The 16437-nt window shown below is 43.1% G+C and overlaps 1 protein-coding gene across 1 annotated transcript in view; it reads left to right on the top strand.

Annotated features, from left to right (window-relative positions):
- LOC110537517 (protein KIBRA) overlaps positions 1–16437 on the top strand; it is a 46872-nt gene that overhangs the window by 10802 nt on the left and 19633 nt on the right. The window contains exons 5-11 of the mRNA XM_021623621.3: positions 24–103; positions 1276–1405; positions 3918–4067; positions 4327–4397; positions 7215–7457; positions 8925–9014; positions 13906–14495. Coding sequence (XP_021479296.2) covers positions 24–103; positions 1276–1405; positions 3918–4067; positions 4327–4397; positions 7215–7457; positions 8925–9014; positions 13906–14495 — 1354 coding nt within the window. The remainder of the gene's footprint in view (positions 1–23; positions 104–1275; positions 1406–3917; positions 4068–4326; positions 4398–7214; positions 7458–8924; positions 9015–13905; positions 14496–16437) is intronic.

The following is a 16437-nucleotide window of genomic DNA, read 5'->3' as shown; positions in this document are numbered from 1 at the left end:
AAGATTTGATGTGTTTGTCTCAGGTGAATAAGCTGAAGAGGGACCTCGCCTGCATGAAACAAGAATTGCAGCATAAAGAGCAGGGCTTTGAAACACTGAAAGAGTAAGTGCAACCCGACATCATTACACGATCACAATTACACTTAGTAGTAGCAGTAGGCTTTTGATTTTTTTTCGATACAGCCGTAAAAAGATTCCTATTATCAACACACTCGAGGCCCTCATCTCACCCTGGTTGAAAAGGCAGCTCCCTGACTGAATTTGATGATGACCCTCAAAATGGTCAAATATCACAATTTTTGTCTGTGAAACACATTTCTCTTTGAATGCCTGGAGTGCCGCCTCTTGCATCTGTGTTGTGGAAAAAGACAGATGGGCCCTGCCTCAGTTCAGTGAGTTAATTTTTTTTAAACGAATGACAAGCTACATAGTAGTTCGACTGGATTCCAACCGTTCTTACGTGACCTTCATTTTGCTCTCAAATTTCAAACCTTCCTTTGCTATCAAACATTTACCAACAATCATGAAACCGTACTAATATACGAACACTGCAACATCCTGTCTGTCCTCAACTCTCCTTTCCCAGAGAAAATACTTCAGGGTCTTTATAACAAAAGACCGAAATATAACGAGAGTATCTATTCTAACAGCATATATTTATACTGAAGTGGAAAAGGCTTGGATAGGCTTCACTGGTTCTAGTTCTCCTTGGTCTTCAGTCGAGTGCTGCCCCCTCCCTCCTTTCCTCTGCTCTCTGAACAATGTGGAAAGACCTGTTATTCCACTGCATGCATGACTTGCTGTTGACTGACTTTACATATTTGATGCTGCTGCCACGGACGGTCTCTCCATGTGTAGCTGACTGTCTGGGCTTCAGGCTCTTTCCTCTACACCTGTGGCCCTTAAAATCCAGTTTGGTTCCCGTCCTGGATCCTTAGTTTTGTTATTGTTCACTCTAATCCAGATTAGATCAGGATGGTTTAAAAGTGTCACTAGTATTTTCATAGTGAAAATGACATGTTTTTTTAAACAACATACCTCTTTAACAAACACAAAACTAAAGATTAATAATATGAGAGCAAAAATGTACAAGTCTGATAGTGCTATCTATGTAGTATTTAGGCATACTCACTGATTCAGTTTCATAACCTATATCACTGGCTGGTCAGTTTCCAATTTGTCTCTTTTTCACTATTTTTCTCCCTCACTTTCTCTCTCTCTTCCACCTTATCCCTGTCCCACCTTATCCCTCTTCTTCCCCTCCCCTCCCTCAAGGATCGATCACAAGGTGTCCAGTGCGCCGTACGGCTTCAAGCTCCATGAGGCGCAGGCCATTCTGAACGAAGTCAAGTCTATCAAGGATGCCATCAGCTCCGGGGAGAAGGAGAAACAGGAGCTCATGCAGGTAAGCGGGGAGGGGGATGAGGGAGGGGATGGGGGTCAGGTGTTGTAGTGCTATGAGGAGATGGGTAGATGACAGCCTGTCAGCTTCATATGAGACGATGGGGGGGATCAGAGGATGCAGGAGTGAGGGGGGGGGGGGCTTTTTTGAGCTAGGCTGACTGTCATGGAAAGGAAAGCCAGAATGAAGGAGGGAAAGGCGTAAAGAGGGAGGGAGATGGGGTGGGCTGATGGTCAGGGAGGGAAAGAGAAAGGAGAGAGTGAAGAAGAAAGGGAGTAGACAGGAGCTGCAGAGTCTCGTCTTGGTCTCGTGTTCCTCTTCATCTCACATGGCACAGCATTTTCTCTCTGCTGGTGTATCTCCCACCCTCCCTTGTTACCCGTGTCCCCTGCAACCTCTCCGTCTCCGTCTCCCCTCTCCTGTCCCAGCGCCCCTGGGCTGAGTAGCAGACAGACAGACAAGACCGCATGGTACTGCAGACTCTGTCATGACTTTGCTGCTTAATCAATGATTCACCAGCATGCTAAGTCTTTTAGAAGCTGAGCTGGAGGAGGGGTTGGTAGTCGACCTACCTTCTTCATGCTTCCTCCTCTGCTTTGACCTGAGGGAGTGGGACACACGTGCGCTCATGCAAAACACACACACACACGCACATCAAATGTGCCCCAGTTTTAATCTGGGTGGCAGTAGAAAACAACAAACACTGTGTTTGTTAGTGGAGGCTGGGTTGTGTTTAATAATGCAGAGCCTCTCTCTCTCATGTGCTCTCTCTCTCTCCACTGGGCTGTCTCCCCTCCCCAGCCTTCTGCAGCTGACAGTTCAGTTGTATGTACAGTTGAAGTCGGAAGTTTACATACACCTTAGCCAAATACAAATACTCAGTTTTTCACAATTCCTGACATTTAATCCTAGGAAAAATTCCCTGTCTAAGGTCAGTTAGGATTACCACTTTATTTTAAGAATGTGAAATGTCAGAATAATAGTAGAGAGAATAATTTATTCAGCTTTTATTTCTTTCATCACATTCCCAGTGGGTCAAACGTTTACTTACACTCAATTAGTATTTGGTAGCATTGCCTTTAAATTGTTTAACTTGGGTCAAATGTTTCGGGTAGCCTTCAACAAGCTTCCCACAATAAGTTGGGTGAATTTTGGCCCATTCCTCCTGACAAAGCTTGTGTAACTGAGTCAGGTTTTTAGGCCTCCTTGCTCGCACTCGCTTTTTCACTTCTGCCTACAAATGTTGTGTATGATTGAGGTCAGGGCTTTGTGATGGCCACTCCAATACCTTGACTTTGTTGTCCTTAAGCCATTTTGCCACAACTTTGGAAGTTTGCTTGGGGTCATTGTCCATTTGGAAGACCCATTTGCGACCAAGCTTTAACTTCCTGACTGATGTCTTGAGATGTTGCTTCAATATATCCCCTTCTTTGTCCGTCCTATTGATGCTATCTATTTTGTGAAGTGCACCATTCCCTCCTACAGCGAAGCACCCCCACAACATGATGCTGCTGCTTTTTTTATGGTGGCTTTGAGGCAGTGGCTTCTTCCTTGCTGGACGGCCTTTCAGGTTATGCACACTATTGTTTGTACAGATGAACGTGGTACTTTCAGGCATTTGGAAATTGCTCCCAAGGATGAACCTAACTTGTGAAGATCTACAATTTATTTTCTGATTTCTTTTGATTTTCCCATGTCAAAGCAAAGAGGCACTGAGTTTGAAGGCAGGCCTTTAAAATACATCCACATGTACCCCTCCAATTGACTCAAATTGTGTCAATTAGCCTATCAGAAGCTTCCAAAGCCATGACATTATTTTCTGGAATTTTCCACGCTGTTTAAAGGCAATGTCAACTTAGTGTATGTTAACTTCTCATCCACTGGAATTGTGATACATTGAATTATACATGAAATTATCTGTCTGTAAACAATTTTTGGAGAAATTACTTGTGTCATGCACAAAGTAGATGTCCTAACTGACTTGCCAAAACTATTTTTTGTTAACAAGAAATTTGTGCAGTGGTTAAAAAACGAGTTTTAATGACTCCAACCTAAGTGTATGTAAACTTCCGTCTTCAACTGTATGTGTGTGTGATTTGTATTTTCTGTCTGACTGCAGTGTATGAAGCCTGTCCAACTCAGTCAGCATTGTGTCAGTTGCCAGTCTTGTCTTTGCTGGTTTTGCTTGAATTGTGTACTTTAATATTAAAGATGAGGTTCATTCCACTCTGTGATTCAGTGCTGAGCCATTTATTATTTATTTTATCACTGACTGCACTGATTTTATCATTGATTTAGGTTACCATGTTTGGCCACTTGCAAAAGCACATCTTTATGCAATGTACAGGACTCCATTTCTATGAACACGACTATGGTCTGTATTATAGATTGAAACCATAGGACAGGAGCTTTGTAAATTCAAGACACACAGCAAAATATAGAAAACAATACTAGCCGTGACTTCTTTCTGATGTGTCAAGCCTGTACACAGTATGTCTGTCTCCTCTCCCTGTAGAAACTAGCAGTGCTTAAGGATGGCTTCCAGCTGGACTCAGTGGGTTCTCAGTCTGACCTGTGGGGCAGCAGCCCCTCCCTGGCCAACTCTGAGCTGTCTATCCCTCGACTCTACTCCGAAACCAGCTCCCAGACAGACATACCTGCTGAGGTGAGAGGAGGTTGTGTTCAGTTGGCACCAAATGGACAAATTGGGAGGCACTACCTGGACTTGTCCAATAAGAAATGCTTGTTTTTGTTTTCTGTTTAAAAATGTTTTGCTTTGGTGTGCCCTAATGAACAGGACCCAGGTGTAACCTTTGGAAGTGTGCCATGGAATGATGCACAGATACTGCTTGCATCACTAATTGATCAGAATGTAGGTTTGTCACACCACACCTTCAGTTCTGTTATTCTTTTGTTTGATCCAGTTTGGGACCAACACCAACAAGTTGGCAGAGAAGGTTCGACTAAGCCTGAAGTATGAAGAAGCAAAAAGAAGGTAACTTGTGTAACCCAAAAAGGGTTTTTCAAACTTTTCTTTCCCAGGCCAACCGGCAACCCAGGGAACCCCATCGTATGTTAACACATTTAAAAAAAAAAAGTAACATGAAGTCTTACCAGGTGAATGATATTGGCAGGTAGAAGTAATCAACATTTTAAAATGAATAGATTTGGTAGACCGTTGTTTTGACCTTCCCGCGTTTCATTGGAAGAGGAAGTGTAAACTCTAACAATAGTCTATTAGCTAGAAAGGTACACTACATGACCAAAAGTATGTGGACACCTGCTCGTCGTACATCTCATTCCAAAATCATGGGCATTAATATGGAGTTGGTTCCCCCTTTGCTTCTTTTACAGCCTCCACTCTTCTGGGAAGGCTTTTGACTAGATGTTGGACATTGCTGTGGGGGCTTGCTTCCTTTCAGCCAGAAGAGCATTAGTGAGGTCGGGCACTGATGTTGGGCGATTAGGCCTGGCTCGCAGTCGATGTTCCAATTCATCCCAAAGGTTTTTGATGGGTTTGAGGTCAGGACTCTGTGCAGGGCAGTCATTCCACACCGATCTCGACAAACCATTTCTGTATGGGCCTCACTTTGTGCATTGGGGCATTGTCACGCTGAAACAGGAATGGGCCTTCCCCAAACTGTTTCCACAAAGTTGGAAACACAGAATCATCTAAAATGTCATTGTATGCTTTAGCGTTAAGGTTTCCCTTCATTGGAACTAAGGGGCCTAGCCCAAACCATGATAAACAACCCAAGACCATTATTCCTCCTCCACCAAACTTTACAGTTGGCACTATGCATTGGGGCAGGTAGCGTTCTCCTGGCATCCGCCATACCCAGATTCGTCTGTTGGACTGCCAGATGGTGAGGCGTGATTCATCACTCCAGAGAATGTGTTTCCACTGCTGCAGAGTCCAATGGCAGGGAGCTTTACACCACTCCAGTCGATGCTTGGCATTGCACATGATGATTTTAGGCTTGTGTGCGGCTGCTCGGCCATGGAAACCCATTTCATGAAGATCCCAATGTACAGTTCTTGTGCTGACATTGCTTCCAGAGGCAGTTTGGAACTCGGTAGTGAATGTTGCAACTGCGGAATGATGATTTTTACGCGCTTCAGCACTCGGCGGTCCCGTTCTGTGAGCTTGTGTGGCCTACCACTTCACGGCTGAGGCATTGTTGCTCTTGGACTTTTTGACTACACAATAACATCACTTTCAGTTGACTGGGGCAGCTCTGGCAGGGCAGAAATTTGACGAGCTGAATTGTTGGAAAGGTAACATCCTATGACGGTACCACGTTGAAAGTCACTAATCTCTTTAGTAAGGCCATTCTACTGCCAATGTTTGTCTATGGAGATTGTGTGGCTGTGTGATCATGGGAGCCCTGACATTGAGTTTGAGCGGTATAGGACCACCTGTTGCGCAGTGGGAGCCAGCTCCTCATAGCTGGTTGATGCATGGAATAAAATGTGTTCCTATAAGCCCGAGTTGTGCAACATTTCCATAGGATATGCAATTGATTAAGAAAATACTTTTGATGGCCTCTGTTAAAAAGAGGAAGATTCTATAGGCTAGGTCTACTTTATTTATTTATTTATTTATTTATTTATTTATTTATTTATTTAGCAACTTCCCTAATATTGCTTTGCTGTACAACCGAAGTAGCCTACCAGGCTGGCATGAAAATGAACTGCGGGAAAGCGTCCTCCTTCAAGTGCATACGGATGACATCTTCTATTTCCCACCGCCCCTGTTCTGACTGGTGCATGATAATGGCCCATTTCTAAATTTATAATTAATTTCACACACATTATTTAGTACATGTAAAGACCAGATTAAATTGAGAATAGTCAGATGGGTGAGAATATTATCACATGTGAATGATGCCCAGCATGTGCAGGCAAAGGAACAGCGCATACATTTTTTTTGTGCAACTTTTCCCCAGTTCTAGTCTCATGTAGCCTAGCCCATAGGCCTATATGTTTTGTTAAGGTTTGTATCACCACTCGCAATCACGTGTGATAAGTTTTGATCTCAAATATAGAAGGTATTTGTTTAACACTTTTTTGGGTTCCATGATTTCATATGTGCTTAATCATAGCTCAACACAGAATAGTCGCATGTGTGCATGCCCTCAAATCCTTTCAATTTTATTCAGCTTTGTTCAATTGTATTCTTCATACTATAAAATAATGCAACGGAATTCTAAGCATATATTGTCTGCTAAATGAACTAGTGTAGCCCACAGCCATATGGCGTAGCCAGATCAGGATATAACATAAGGACAACTCATAGTGTGCTATTCTGTTCTTCTGAAATAGACTACATTTTCTTCATATCATGTTTCTTTAGACCTGTCCTAAAGTTCAGTGTGGAAGCCAGGAGATGCTAAATGTGTTTATGTTAATTAACGGTCAATTACCGTGAGAATGACAGTTATTGGCTTGACAATCACCGGCTGACAATTTCGTGACCCCCACAGCCCTACTCGTGAAACGACCTCTTACTTCCTTAATACTGGACACAGACACATGAAAATGGTATCCACAATGGTATTCTGTTGCAGCGAGTGATATTCATAAAATCATTATTTTTCACATTATCCAGATTGCTTATTCCCAACACAACCCATCATCAAGTATCAGTCTAGTGACTTTATAACTTGCTATGAGCATTCATGAGCCTTTATAATGACCTTTAACATGTTATAAGCCATATTATATCTCTATTAAACTTCTCCTCCACACAATTAAATACAACATAAAAGAACATGAATTATATGATGTCCTCTCCTCCCTCCAACCCCAGGATTGCCACCATCGAGGTGCAGATAGCCAAACTGGACAGTGAGGCTTGGCCGGGGCTGCTAGACCCGGAGCGCGACCGCCTCATCCTCATCAATGAGAAGGAGGAGCTACTGAAGGAACTGCAGTACATCAAGCCCTGCAAGAGAGCGCCCAATGAACAGGAGAAGATTGAGACTGAGAAGAAGATGCTTGAGAGAGACCTGCAGGCTGCCAGGGACAACCAGAGCAAGGCCCTGACTGAGAGGTGAGCATGGGAGGTTTATCCCCAACTAAGTAATCGTGATCACCCTGGGGCTCACTGACTTATTGAGAGTTGGCCGTCACTCCATCCCTGGGTAAGGTCACGGTCAGGGAAGGAGGGATAACAGAGGGAATAGAGCTGCACACCCGGAAAGCATTATGGTCACATACAATGATACAGGAGATTCAATTAGTCATCCACTCTTCTGTCTTGGCAGGAAACTTTTATTGCCACTTTTTGGCTTTTAGTGTTCCGTTAGTCAGCACCTCACCAAAAGAGTGCATATACATCTCATTTCAATGCTAGCCAGACAATGGGTCGGCGTGTCTGTTGCGTGAAGGAGAAAGGGGGCCATTGGAATCCCACTGGAACTAGGCTGCAGTATATTCACAGACAGGGAATAGATAGGCAGAGCAAGGCCCACAACATACTGTACCTTAGCTGCAGTGAAAAGACAGTGCAAGTGCCTCGGGTGCAGCACCTGATATGACTGTTACATTAACACAAAGGTCTACTCCCTGATGTGGACATGGTGATGGACTGGGCTCTGTTAATAGAAACTAGACTGAACACTAACTATGGAAAACAGACCGACGTCTCCATCTGGATTCAAGAAAACACTGTCAAACCGGTTGAAAAGCATCACACTGTGCTCACTATGTTGACCTAACATTGTGTATGTCGACCCAACGTTGTGTATGTCGACCCTGGAAGAGTTACTCCCAGACACACAACATACCTGTGCACCTTTTGTTGTGTTGGCTGCTTCAATCTGCATAACCTTTTTTCATGACATTCATGGCTCATGATTGTAATTGGATCACAGACTGTAGAAGTGGATACTATATGTAGTGTAGAACCCCTTCCCCCTAGCCTCTTACCCATCACTGGCCCTCTGTAAGGTGCATTTTTACCCTTTAGTGATTGGACACCTGCACTCTGGATCAGGTAACCAAGGGGACTACAACAATTGGGCCTTGTGACTCTGGCACATTCTCCCCTCTCGCTCGCTCACATTCTCTTCTCCCTTTCTCTCTCACATTCCTGTCTCTTTTCCTCTCTTTCTCTCATTCATATTCCTCCTCCCTCTCCCCCTCTATCTTTCCTAAACAGCTACCTTGTTCTCTGTTCTCAATACTGTACCTGCATTGAGTTCCCTCTCTGGTTTCTCCCTTCCTGTAACCTGAGTGTCACTAACCGGAGATGTAGGTTGGAAACAAAAGATGCCTTTTTCTAACTGCTGGTTCTGTAACTGCGGCCTGGAAGATGATCAAAAGACTGTTATTATGTTATGGCCTGTTTCCATTAAAGCCTCATTACACTGACACACTCCCCCAATAAACAAAGAACTGGATAACAAGATGTCTTTTATGAGACACAAGTGTCTGCCTTTTGCTCTTTTAACTGTGTCGATACTGCTGTATATATTTTCAATCCGGCTGTGACCTAACATGTTTTGTTTTCTATCAGATTGAGATTGCACTGTAAGAGAAACGAGCTGGTGAGAGAGCTGGAGGAGATGGTTCGCCTGGCCTCTTCACTACACACTCAGCTCAAGAGGTATGTACACCCGTCTGTACAACACACTTCCACACTGTCAGTTCAGGAGGCATAATCACTTAAATGTATCTACTAAGCATGTCAACTCCTATTGCACAACTCGATGTGCACATTCAAAATGAAAACCGATTTTAAGAATACATTTTATTGTCTACATGGAGACACAGGCAACATTTTTACCGTGGAGGTCTTGGTGAGGTTCTAGTCACTAAGGTGTAATGGTACACCACTACTGCACTCTGCTCTGAAGTTTTTCATGAATCACTACACACTTCTATGAGCACAGCCTCTTCTGTCTCCTCTCCTATCTAGCCTCTCACATCTCAAAATGGGCTTAGTGCTTCTGAACATTCAACATTTTCATCCAATTAACCCATTTCACCTTCGAGGCAACTGTAGAGTTGCAAGCTGTTTCATCAAGGTATTTTCAATAAACATCACAACCCGGCCTTGCCTGGCGTCCTGAGCCTACTCGCTACCCTCTGAGGGGAAAGAGTGATATTTTAATCCAAGGTCTACAGGGGAGCTGGGGAATGGTAAAGATCACATTCCCCTCATTCACATGAAAATATTTTATCTTTCATTTCTTGAGCCCCACAAGTTCACATGAGGGCTGTTCTAGACTACAGTATTTTCTAGGGATGCATGATATATCGGTGAACATATTGGAATTGGTCGATATTAGCTACAAATGCCAACATCGGCCTGATGTCTAGTTTAACGCTGATGTGCAAACCGATGTCAAAGCTGAGTTGCGTATGTACATGACGTAAAATGTAGCGCTTCACGTGCAACACAGCATTCCTAACCTAGCCCACAATGTCTGCTGTGTGGATCAAGCAGTCAACAAGTCCAGCGGTCATTTGAAAGAGTAAGAAAATTTCAGCGAGACAACTCGATGGCGAAATCCATTAACGCCAAGATAATGGAATTCATTGTCCTTGACAATCAACTGTTCTCTGTCGTGGATGATGTTGGCTTTCGCTGACTGGTCGAGCACCGGTACACACTACAAAGTGTGCTATTTTTCAGATGATTCCCTACCCGGAGGTAAACAGTAATAGTGTCCCTGCTATTAGCTTCACGACTGACATTAGGACCAGCGAAGCCACCCCCATGAGCATGCTGAGTCTGAGCACAGTGGGTTATCGAGGATTTCGTACTGAGGAAAGTTGTATTGCATGCTCATGAATGTGCTGGTTGTCATACCGCTGCTGTCATTTCAATGGCATTTGAGAACATGTTTGAAGCTTGGAAACATGAACACACTATCTAGCTCCATTCGAACAACTGACTCGAGAAATGAGCTCATCAACTGCACCTGCAGCAGACATGATACCCTCTGTCATGGCATTGAAACGCCTGCTCAACAAAACTGCAGACACGGGCTGTGAATAAGCGATTCGGTGGCATTCTCTGAGCCTCTTTACTGTGTCGCCACCATGCTCAACGCTATGTACAAGGACCGCTACTTCGATGCAGACAAACAGGGTTTACGTGAAATGTTACATACATAACTGGAGAAGATGGAAACGGACACAGTGACCGTGCACACTGTATTCTTGGACACCTTCAATGATGCAGACATTTTTTGGTACACTTACCCAGGTCTGTGCCTGGACACAATACTGTCTCGGTGCTCTACGGTCAGTTCCTTCCAATATTGTTATTGACAAAAAATAACTAGACCTGTAACCGATATTTACATTTTTAGCGGCCTTTTAAGCATTCTAGTACAGTTAAATAGTTGAAACACAGACACTGACAAAAATGTTTTGTTGGCATTTACGTATGTCCCCATTACCAGTAAAACCTTTTTTCTTTCACTTACTTGCGGTTTCATTTGCTCAGTCGTTTCATTCTCAACCAGGATTTCATCATATATGTCAAGTAGTGAAGTTTCAGCTCTGTCTGTCCATAGCCTCTTCTTCGGTGCGCACTTTCACTGTGTCTGTTTCCATCTTGTCCAGCTGTGTCTAGCATTTCGCGTAAACCCTGTTTCTTATCTGCATCGAAGTAGTGGTCCTTGTACCTAGCACCGAGCATGGCGGCGACACAGTAAAGAGGCTCAGAGAGAATGCCACCGACTCGTTTGTTCACAGCCTCGAGTACTTTTGCAAGTTTTAACCCCACGGTCTGTGTTGGCAGTTCGTTGAGCAGGCGTTTCAAAGCCATGACAGAGGGTATCACGTCTGCTGCAGGTGCAGTTGATGAGCTCATTTCTCGAGGCAGTTCGAATGGCGCTAGTGGTGTGTTCATGTTTTTGAATGCCATTGAAATGGCAGCAGTGTAATGAGAACCAGCACATTCTTGAGCATGCAATACGGCTTTCCTCAGTACGAAATCCTCGTCGACCCGCTGTGCTGTCAGACTCGGCATGCTCATGGGGATGGTGTCGCTGGTCCAAATGTCAGTTGTGAAGCTAATAGCAGTGACGCCCATAGCAAGAAGCTCATAGATGTGCGTTTCAACAATACTGTCTAACTCCGGTAGGGCAACATCTGAAAAATAGTGCCTACTTGGTAGTGTGTACCGGGGTTCGAGGTGCTCGACCAGTCGGCAAAAGCCAACATCATCCACGACAGAGAACGGTTGATTATCAAAAGCAATGAATTCCATTATCTTGGCGTAAATGGATTTCGCCTTTTGAGGTGTCGCCCTGAAATTGTCTTACTCTTTTAACTTCTCTAGGGTAGGTGTCAGCATTTGGAATTTTGGATGAAAAGCATGCCCAAATTAAACAGCTTTCTACTCAGGTCCAGAAGATAGGATATGCATATAATTAGTAGATTTTGATAGAAAACACTCTAAAGTTTCCAAAACTGTTAAAATAATGTCTGTGAGTATAACATAACTGATTTGGCAGGCGAAACCTGAGAAAAATCCATTCAGGAAGTAGGATTTTTTTGTTGTTGTAGTTTTCTATTCAATGCCGTTACAGTATCCATTGATTTAGGACTCAAATTGCAGTTCCAATTCCTTCCACTAGATGTCAACAGTCTTTAGAAATTGTTTCAAGCTTGTATTCTGAAAAATGAGGGAGTAAGAGCAATCAATGAGTGGACCCTGCCGTGTCACAGAGCTTTTTCATGCGCGCGACCAGAGAGTGCCTTTCTTGTTTACCTTTTATATTGACAACGTTATTGTCCGGTTGAAATATTATAGATTATTTAGGCTAAAAACTACCTTAGGATTGACATGTTTGACATGTCACGTTTGACATGCTTCTATGAACTTTACGGATACAATTTAGACTTTTTGTCTGGCTGTTGTGACTGCATTTGAGCCTGTGGATTACTGAAGAAAATGCGCGAAGAGGTTTTCGGATATAAAGAGACTTTATCGAACAGAAGGAACATTTTATTGAATAAATGAATGTCTTCTGAGTGCCACCATATGAAGATCATCAAAGGTAAGGGATTCATTTTATCTCTATTTCTGACTTGTAAAGTCTTTCTTCTACTTGGCTGGCTGCTGTTTGTAATGATTTGTCTGCTGGGCTATGTTCTCAAATAATCGTAAGGTATGCTAGAGAGTTTTTCCTAGCCACCGTGCTTCTACACCTGCATTGCTTGCTGTTTGGGGTTTTAGGCTGGGTTTCTGTACAGCACTTTGAGATATCAGCTGATGTACGAAGGTCTATATAAATCAATTTGATTTGATTTGCTTTCGCCGTAAAGCATTTTTTAAAATCTGACACCGTGGTTGGATTCACAAGAAGTTAATCTTTAGAATTTTTATAATGAGTATTTCTGTATTTGAACTCGGCGCTCTGCAATCTCACTGGATGTTAGCCAGGTGGGATGCTAGCGTCCCACATACCCTAGAGAGGATAAATGACTGCTCGATTTGAACTTGTTTAGTTGTTGGAAGTGTGTGCTTAGTATTTTTCTGCTTTTGTTCTGTGTAGCACTATATTGTTCAGGGCATCATCTACCTATGTTTATATAGGGATGCACGTCAGCTTTGACATCGGTTTTGCACATCACTGTTAAACTAGACATTAGGCCGATGTTGCCGATATGCTCACCGATGTTTTTTATTTATTTTTTAAATGACATTTTTTAAATATTAAAAAAAATATTTTTTTAACATTTTAATTTGATCTTTATATGGTGCATCCCTAATTTTAATACATTTTAGAATAATGCTGTAATGTAACAATGTCAAGTGGTCTGAATACTTTCAGAATGCACTGTATATGGTTTTGGTTGAAGATCTGATAACATTCAGTCTAAAAATAAAGAAAATCAGAAAGTGGGCACGTACTTTTTCACAGCACTAACTTCAACAATAGAGAGAGACAGAGCGAGCATGTGTCTCTCTGTCTCTGTGTGTCTGTCTCTCTTTTTTTCTCCTATCATGCCTAATTTGTCCTCTCTTTCTGGCTGATTTACAGTACATCAAAGGGCTGAGATGCAGAGAAACTCCCCTGTGTCATTCCTTATGAGCTTGCCAAGCTATAATTAGGATGTTTGCTGTAGAGCAGAAACTGCATTTGAAGTTAAAAGAAGGGCTAAAAGAGGGGAGGAAAATTTGGTTTTCAGTGCCCACACAGACAGGGGAATGGCTACGGGAGTCATAGGTTAGACTAGCCGTCTGTGAGCTGAAGCGCAGCTGGGTCATAGGTCTGCCTGGAGTGTGCTTCTAACACTGTGGTCTTCTATCTCTCTTTATCTCTCCTTGTTCCCTTGCTCCCTTTTTTTATGTTCCCAATTCTCTCTCTCCCTCCTCTCTGCCCTCATTCTGTCCCTCCTTCCTTCTCGCCATCCAATCCTCTCCTCTCTGCCTCTTTTTCTCTCCATCTACTTCCATCCCCTCTTTTTCTCTCTCTGCCTTCTCTCTTTCCTCCTTCTTTCAATCCAACCCTCTCCTCCCTATCTTCCTACAGTTTGTCGGCCAGCACGCTGTCGTGTTCGTCGGGCAGCAGCCTTGGCTCGTTGACCTCCAGCCGGGGCTCTTTGGCTACCACATCCTCCCTGGGCTCCACCTCCTCCCTGAGCTTTACCGACATCTACCTGGAGCAACCTGAGCTGAGAGACCCTGACTTCCAGAACAAACTGGAAACCCTACTGCAGGAGGGTGGCCCGGTCTTCAGCTTCCGGCCTTCCAGCTCAATCACCACCATCCACGAGCACGAGGTGGTCCCTGTAGTAGATGCCGGGACTGGGGGTGTTATCGGCGGGGGTGCGGAGGCCGGCACCAGGCTACAGGCGCTGAGACGATCGGAGACGCCAAGGTCCATGAGCTCGCTGTCACCGAGGTCTTCGCTGTCGTCGCTCTCGCCACCTTGCTCGCCGCTGGTCATGGACTCCACATTCCTCTCAGGGGAGGGGTTTGCAGTGTTGGGGGGCCCGGGGGGGCTGGATGTGGAGCTGCATTGCAGGCTGACGGAGCTGGGGCTGGACAGGGAGGAGCAGCAGCAAGGTGGAGGGGTGGAGATGGACACTAAGCAGACCATGGCTGGAGAGGTGCTTAAAGGTACAGTCACTGTCTATTATCTGACATTGGTACAGCATTGTCAGAAGTAATTGTATGAACTGTGACTGTGCGGTGGTGGAAAAAGTACCCAATTTTCATACTTGAGTAAACGTAAAGTGACTTGAGTGAAAGTCACCCAGTAAAATACTACTTGAGTAAATATACTTCAGTATCAAAAGAACATGTAATTGCTCAAATATACTTAAGTATCAAAAGTGAAAGTATAAATCATTTCAAATTCCTTATATAAAGCAAACGGCATAATTTACTTGTTTTTAATCTACGGATAGTCAGGGGCATGCTGCAACACTGACATAATTTACAAACTAAGCATGTGTTTAGTGAGTCCCCCAAATCAGAGGCAGTAGGGATGTTCTCTTGATAAATGTGTGAATTAGACAATTTTCCTGTCCTGCTAAGCATTCAACATGTCATGAGTACTTTTGGGTGTCAAGGAAAATATATGGAGTAAAAAGTACATCATTTTCTTTAGGAATGTGGTTTAGTAAAAGTTGTCATATACATATTAAAGTACAGATACCCCCAAAAACTACTTAAGTAGTACTTTCAAGTATTTTTTACTTAAGTACTGTACACCACTGTGACCGTGTACAGTCTGGTATTGGGTTACTATGTGGTGGTGTGTAGTGGAGTATATAGTCATCCCCATTCTGATCCATAAAGAATGAATGTTTGAATTATCTAATTAATTTGCAACACATTGCAAATCAGAGCAGTGTCAGCGTCACACAAAGAAAAATTTGAATGTGACTATACAGTTGAAGTCGGAAGTTGACATACACTTAGGTTGGAGTCATTAAAACTTGTTTTTCAACCACTCCACAAATGTCTTGTTAATTAACAAAATATAGTTTCGGCAAGTCAGTTAGGACATCTACTTTGTGCATGACCCAAGTAATTTTTCCAACAATTGCTTACAGACAAATTATTTCTGAAATACCAACAGAAATCAACCAAAACCTCAGGAAAAATAATTTTAGACCTCCACAAGTCTGGTTCATCCTTGGGAGCAATTTCCAAATGCCTGAAGGTACCATGTTCATCTGTACAAACAATAGTACGCAAGTATAAACACCATGGGACCACGCAGCCGTCATACCGCTCAGGAAGGAAATGCATTCTGTCTTCTAGAGATGAACGTACTTTGGTGCGAAAAGTGCAAATCAATCCCAGAACAACAGCAAAGGACCTTGTGAAGATGCTGGAGGAAACCGGTACAAAGGTATCTATATCCACAGTAAAACGAGTCCTATATTGACGTAACCTGAAAGTCCGCTCAGCAAGGAATAAGCCAATGCTCCAAAACAGCCTTAAAAAAGCCAGACTACGGTTTGCAACTGCACATGGGGAGTAAGATTGTACTTTTTGGAGAAATGTCCTCTGGTCTACTGAAACAAATATAGAACTGTTTGGCCATAAGGACCATTGTTATGTTTGCAGGAAAAAGGGGGAGGCTTGCAAGCCGAAGATTACCATCCCAACCGTGAAGCACGGGGGTGGCAGCATCATGTTGTGGGGGTTCTTTGCTGCAGGAGGGACTGGTGCACTTCACAAAAAAGATGGCATCATGAGGCTGGGAAATTGTGTGAACATATTGAAGCAACATCTCAAAACATCAGTCAGGAAGTTAAAGCATTCTTAAAATAAGGTGGTGATCCTACCTGACTTAAGACAGGGAATTTTACTAGGATTAAATGTCAGGAATTGTGAAACACTGAGTTTAAATGTCTGACTTCAAATATATATATATATATATATATATATATATATATATATATATATATATATATATATATATATATATATATATATATATATATATATATACACACACACATACACACACACACACACACACACACACACACACACACACAGTTGAAGTCAGACATACATATATACATATGGGTGTTTCAGAGAC

This window comes from Oncorhynchus mykiss, chromosome 12, assembly GCF_057628025.1.
Source record: "Oncorhynchus mykiss isolate SJ-2025 chromosome 12, ASM5762802v1, whole genome shotgun sequence".
In the NCBI taxonomy this organism is placed as follows: domain Eukaryota; kingdom Metazoa; phylum Chordata; class Actinopteri; order Salmoniformes; family Salmonidae; genus Oncorhynchus; species Oncorhynchus mykiss.
Note: the sequence above shows the minus strand (reverse complement) of the source record. Positions and strands in the feature narration are given on the sequence as shown.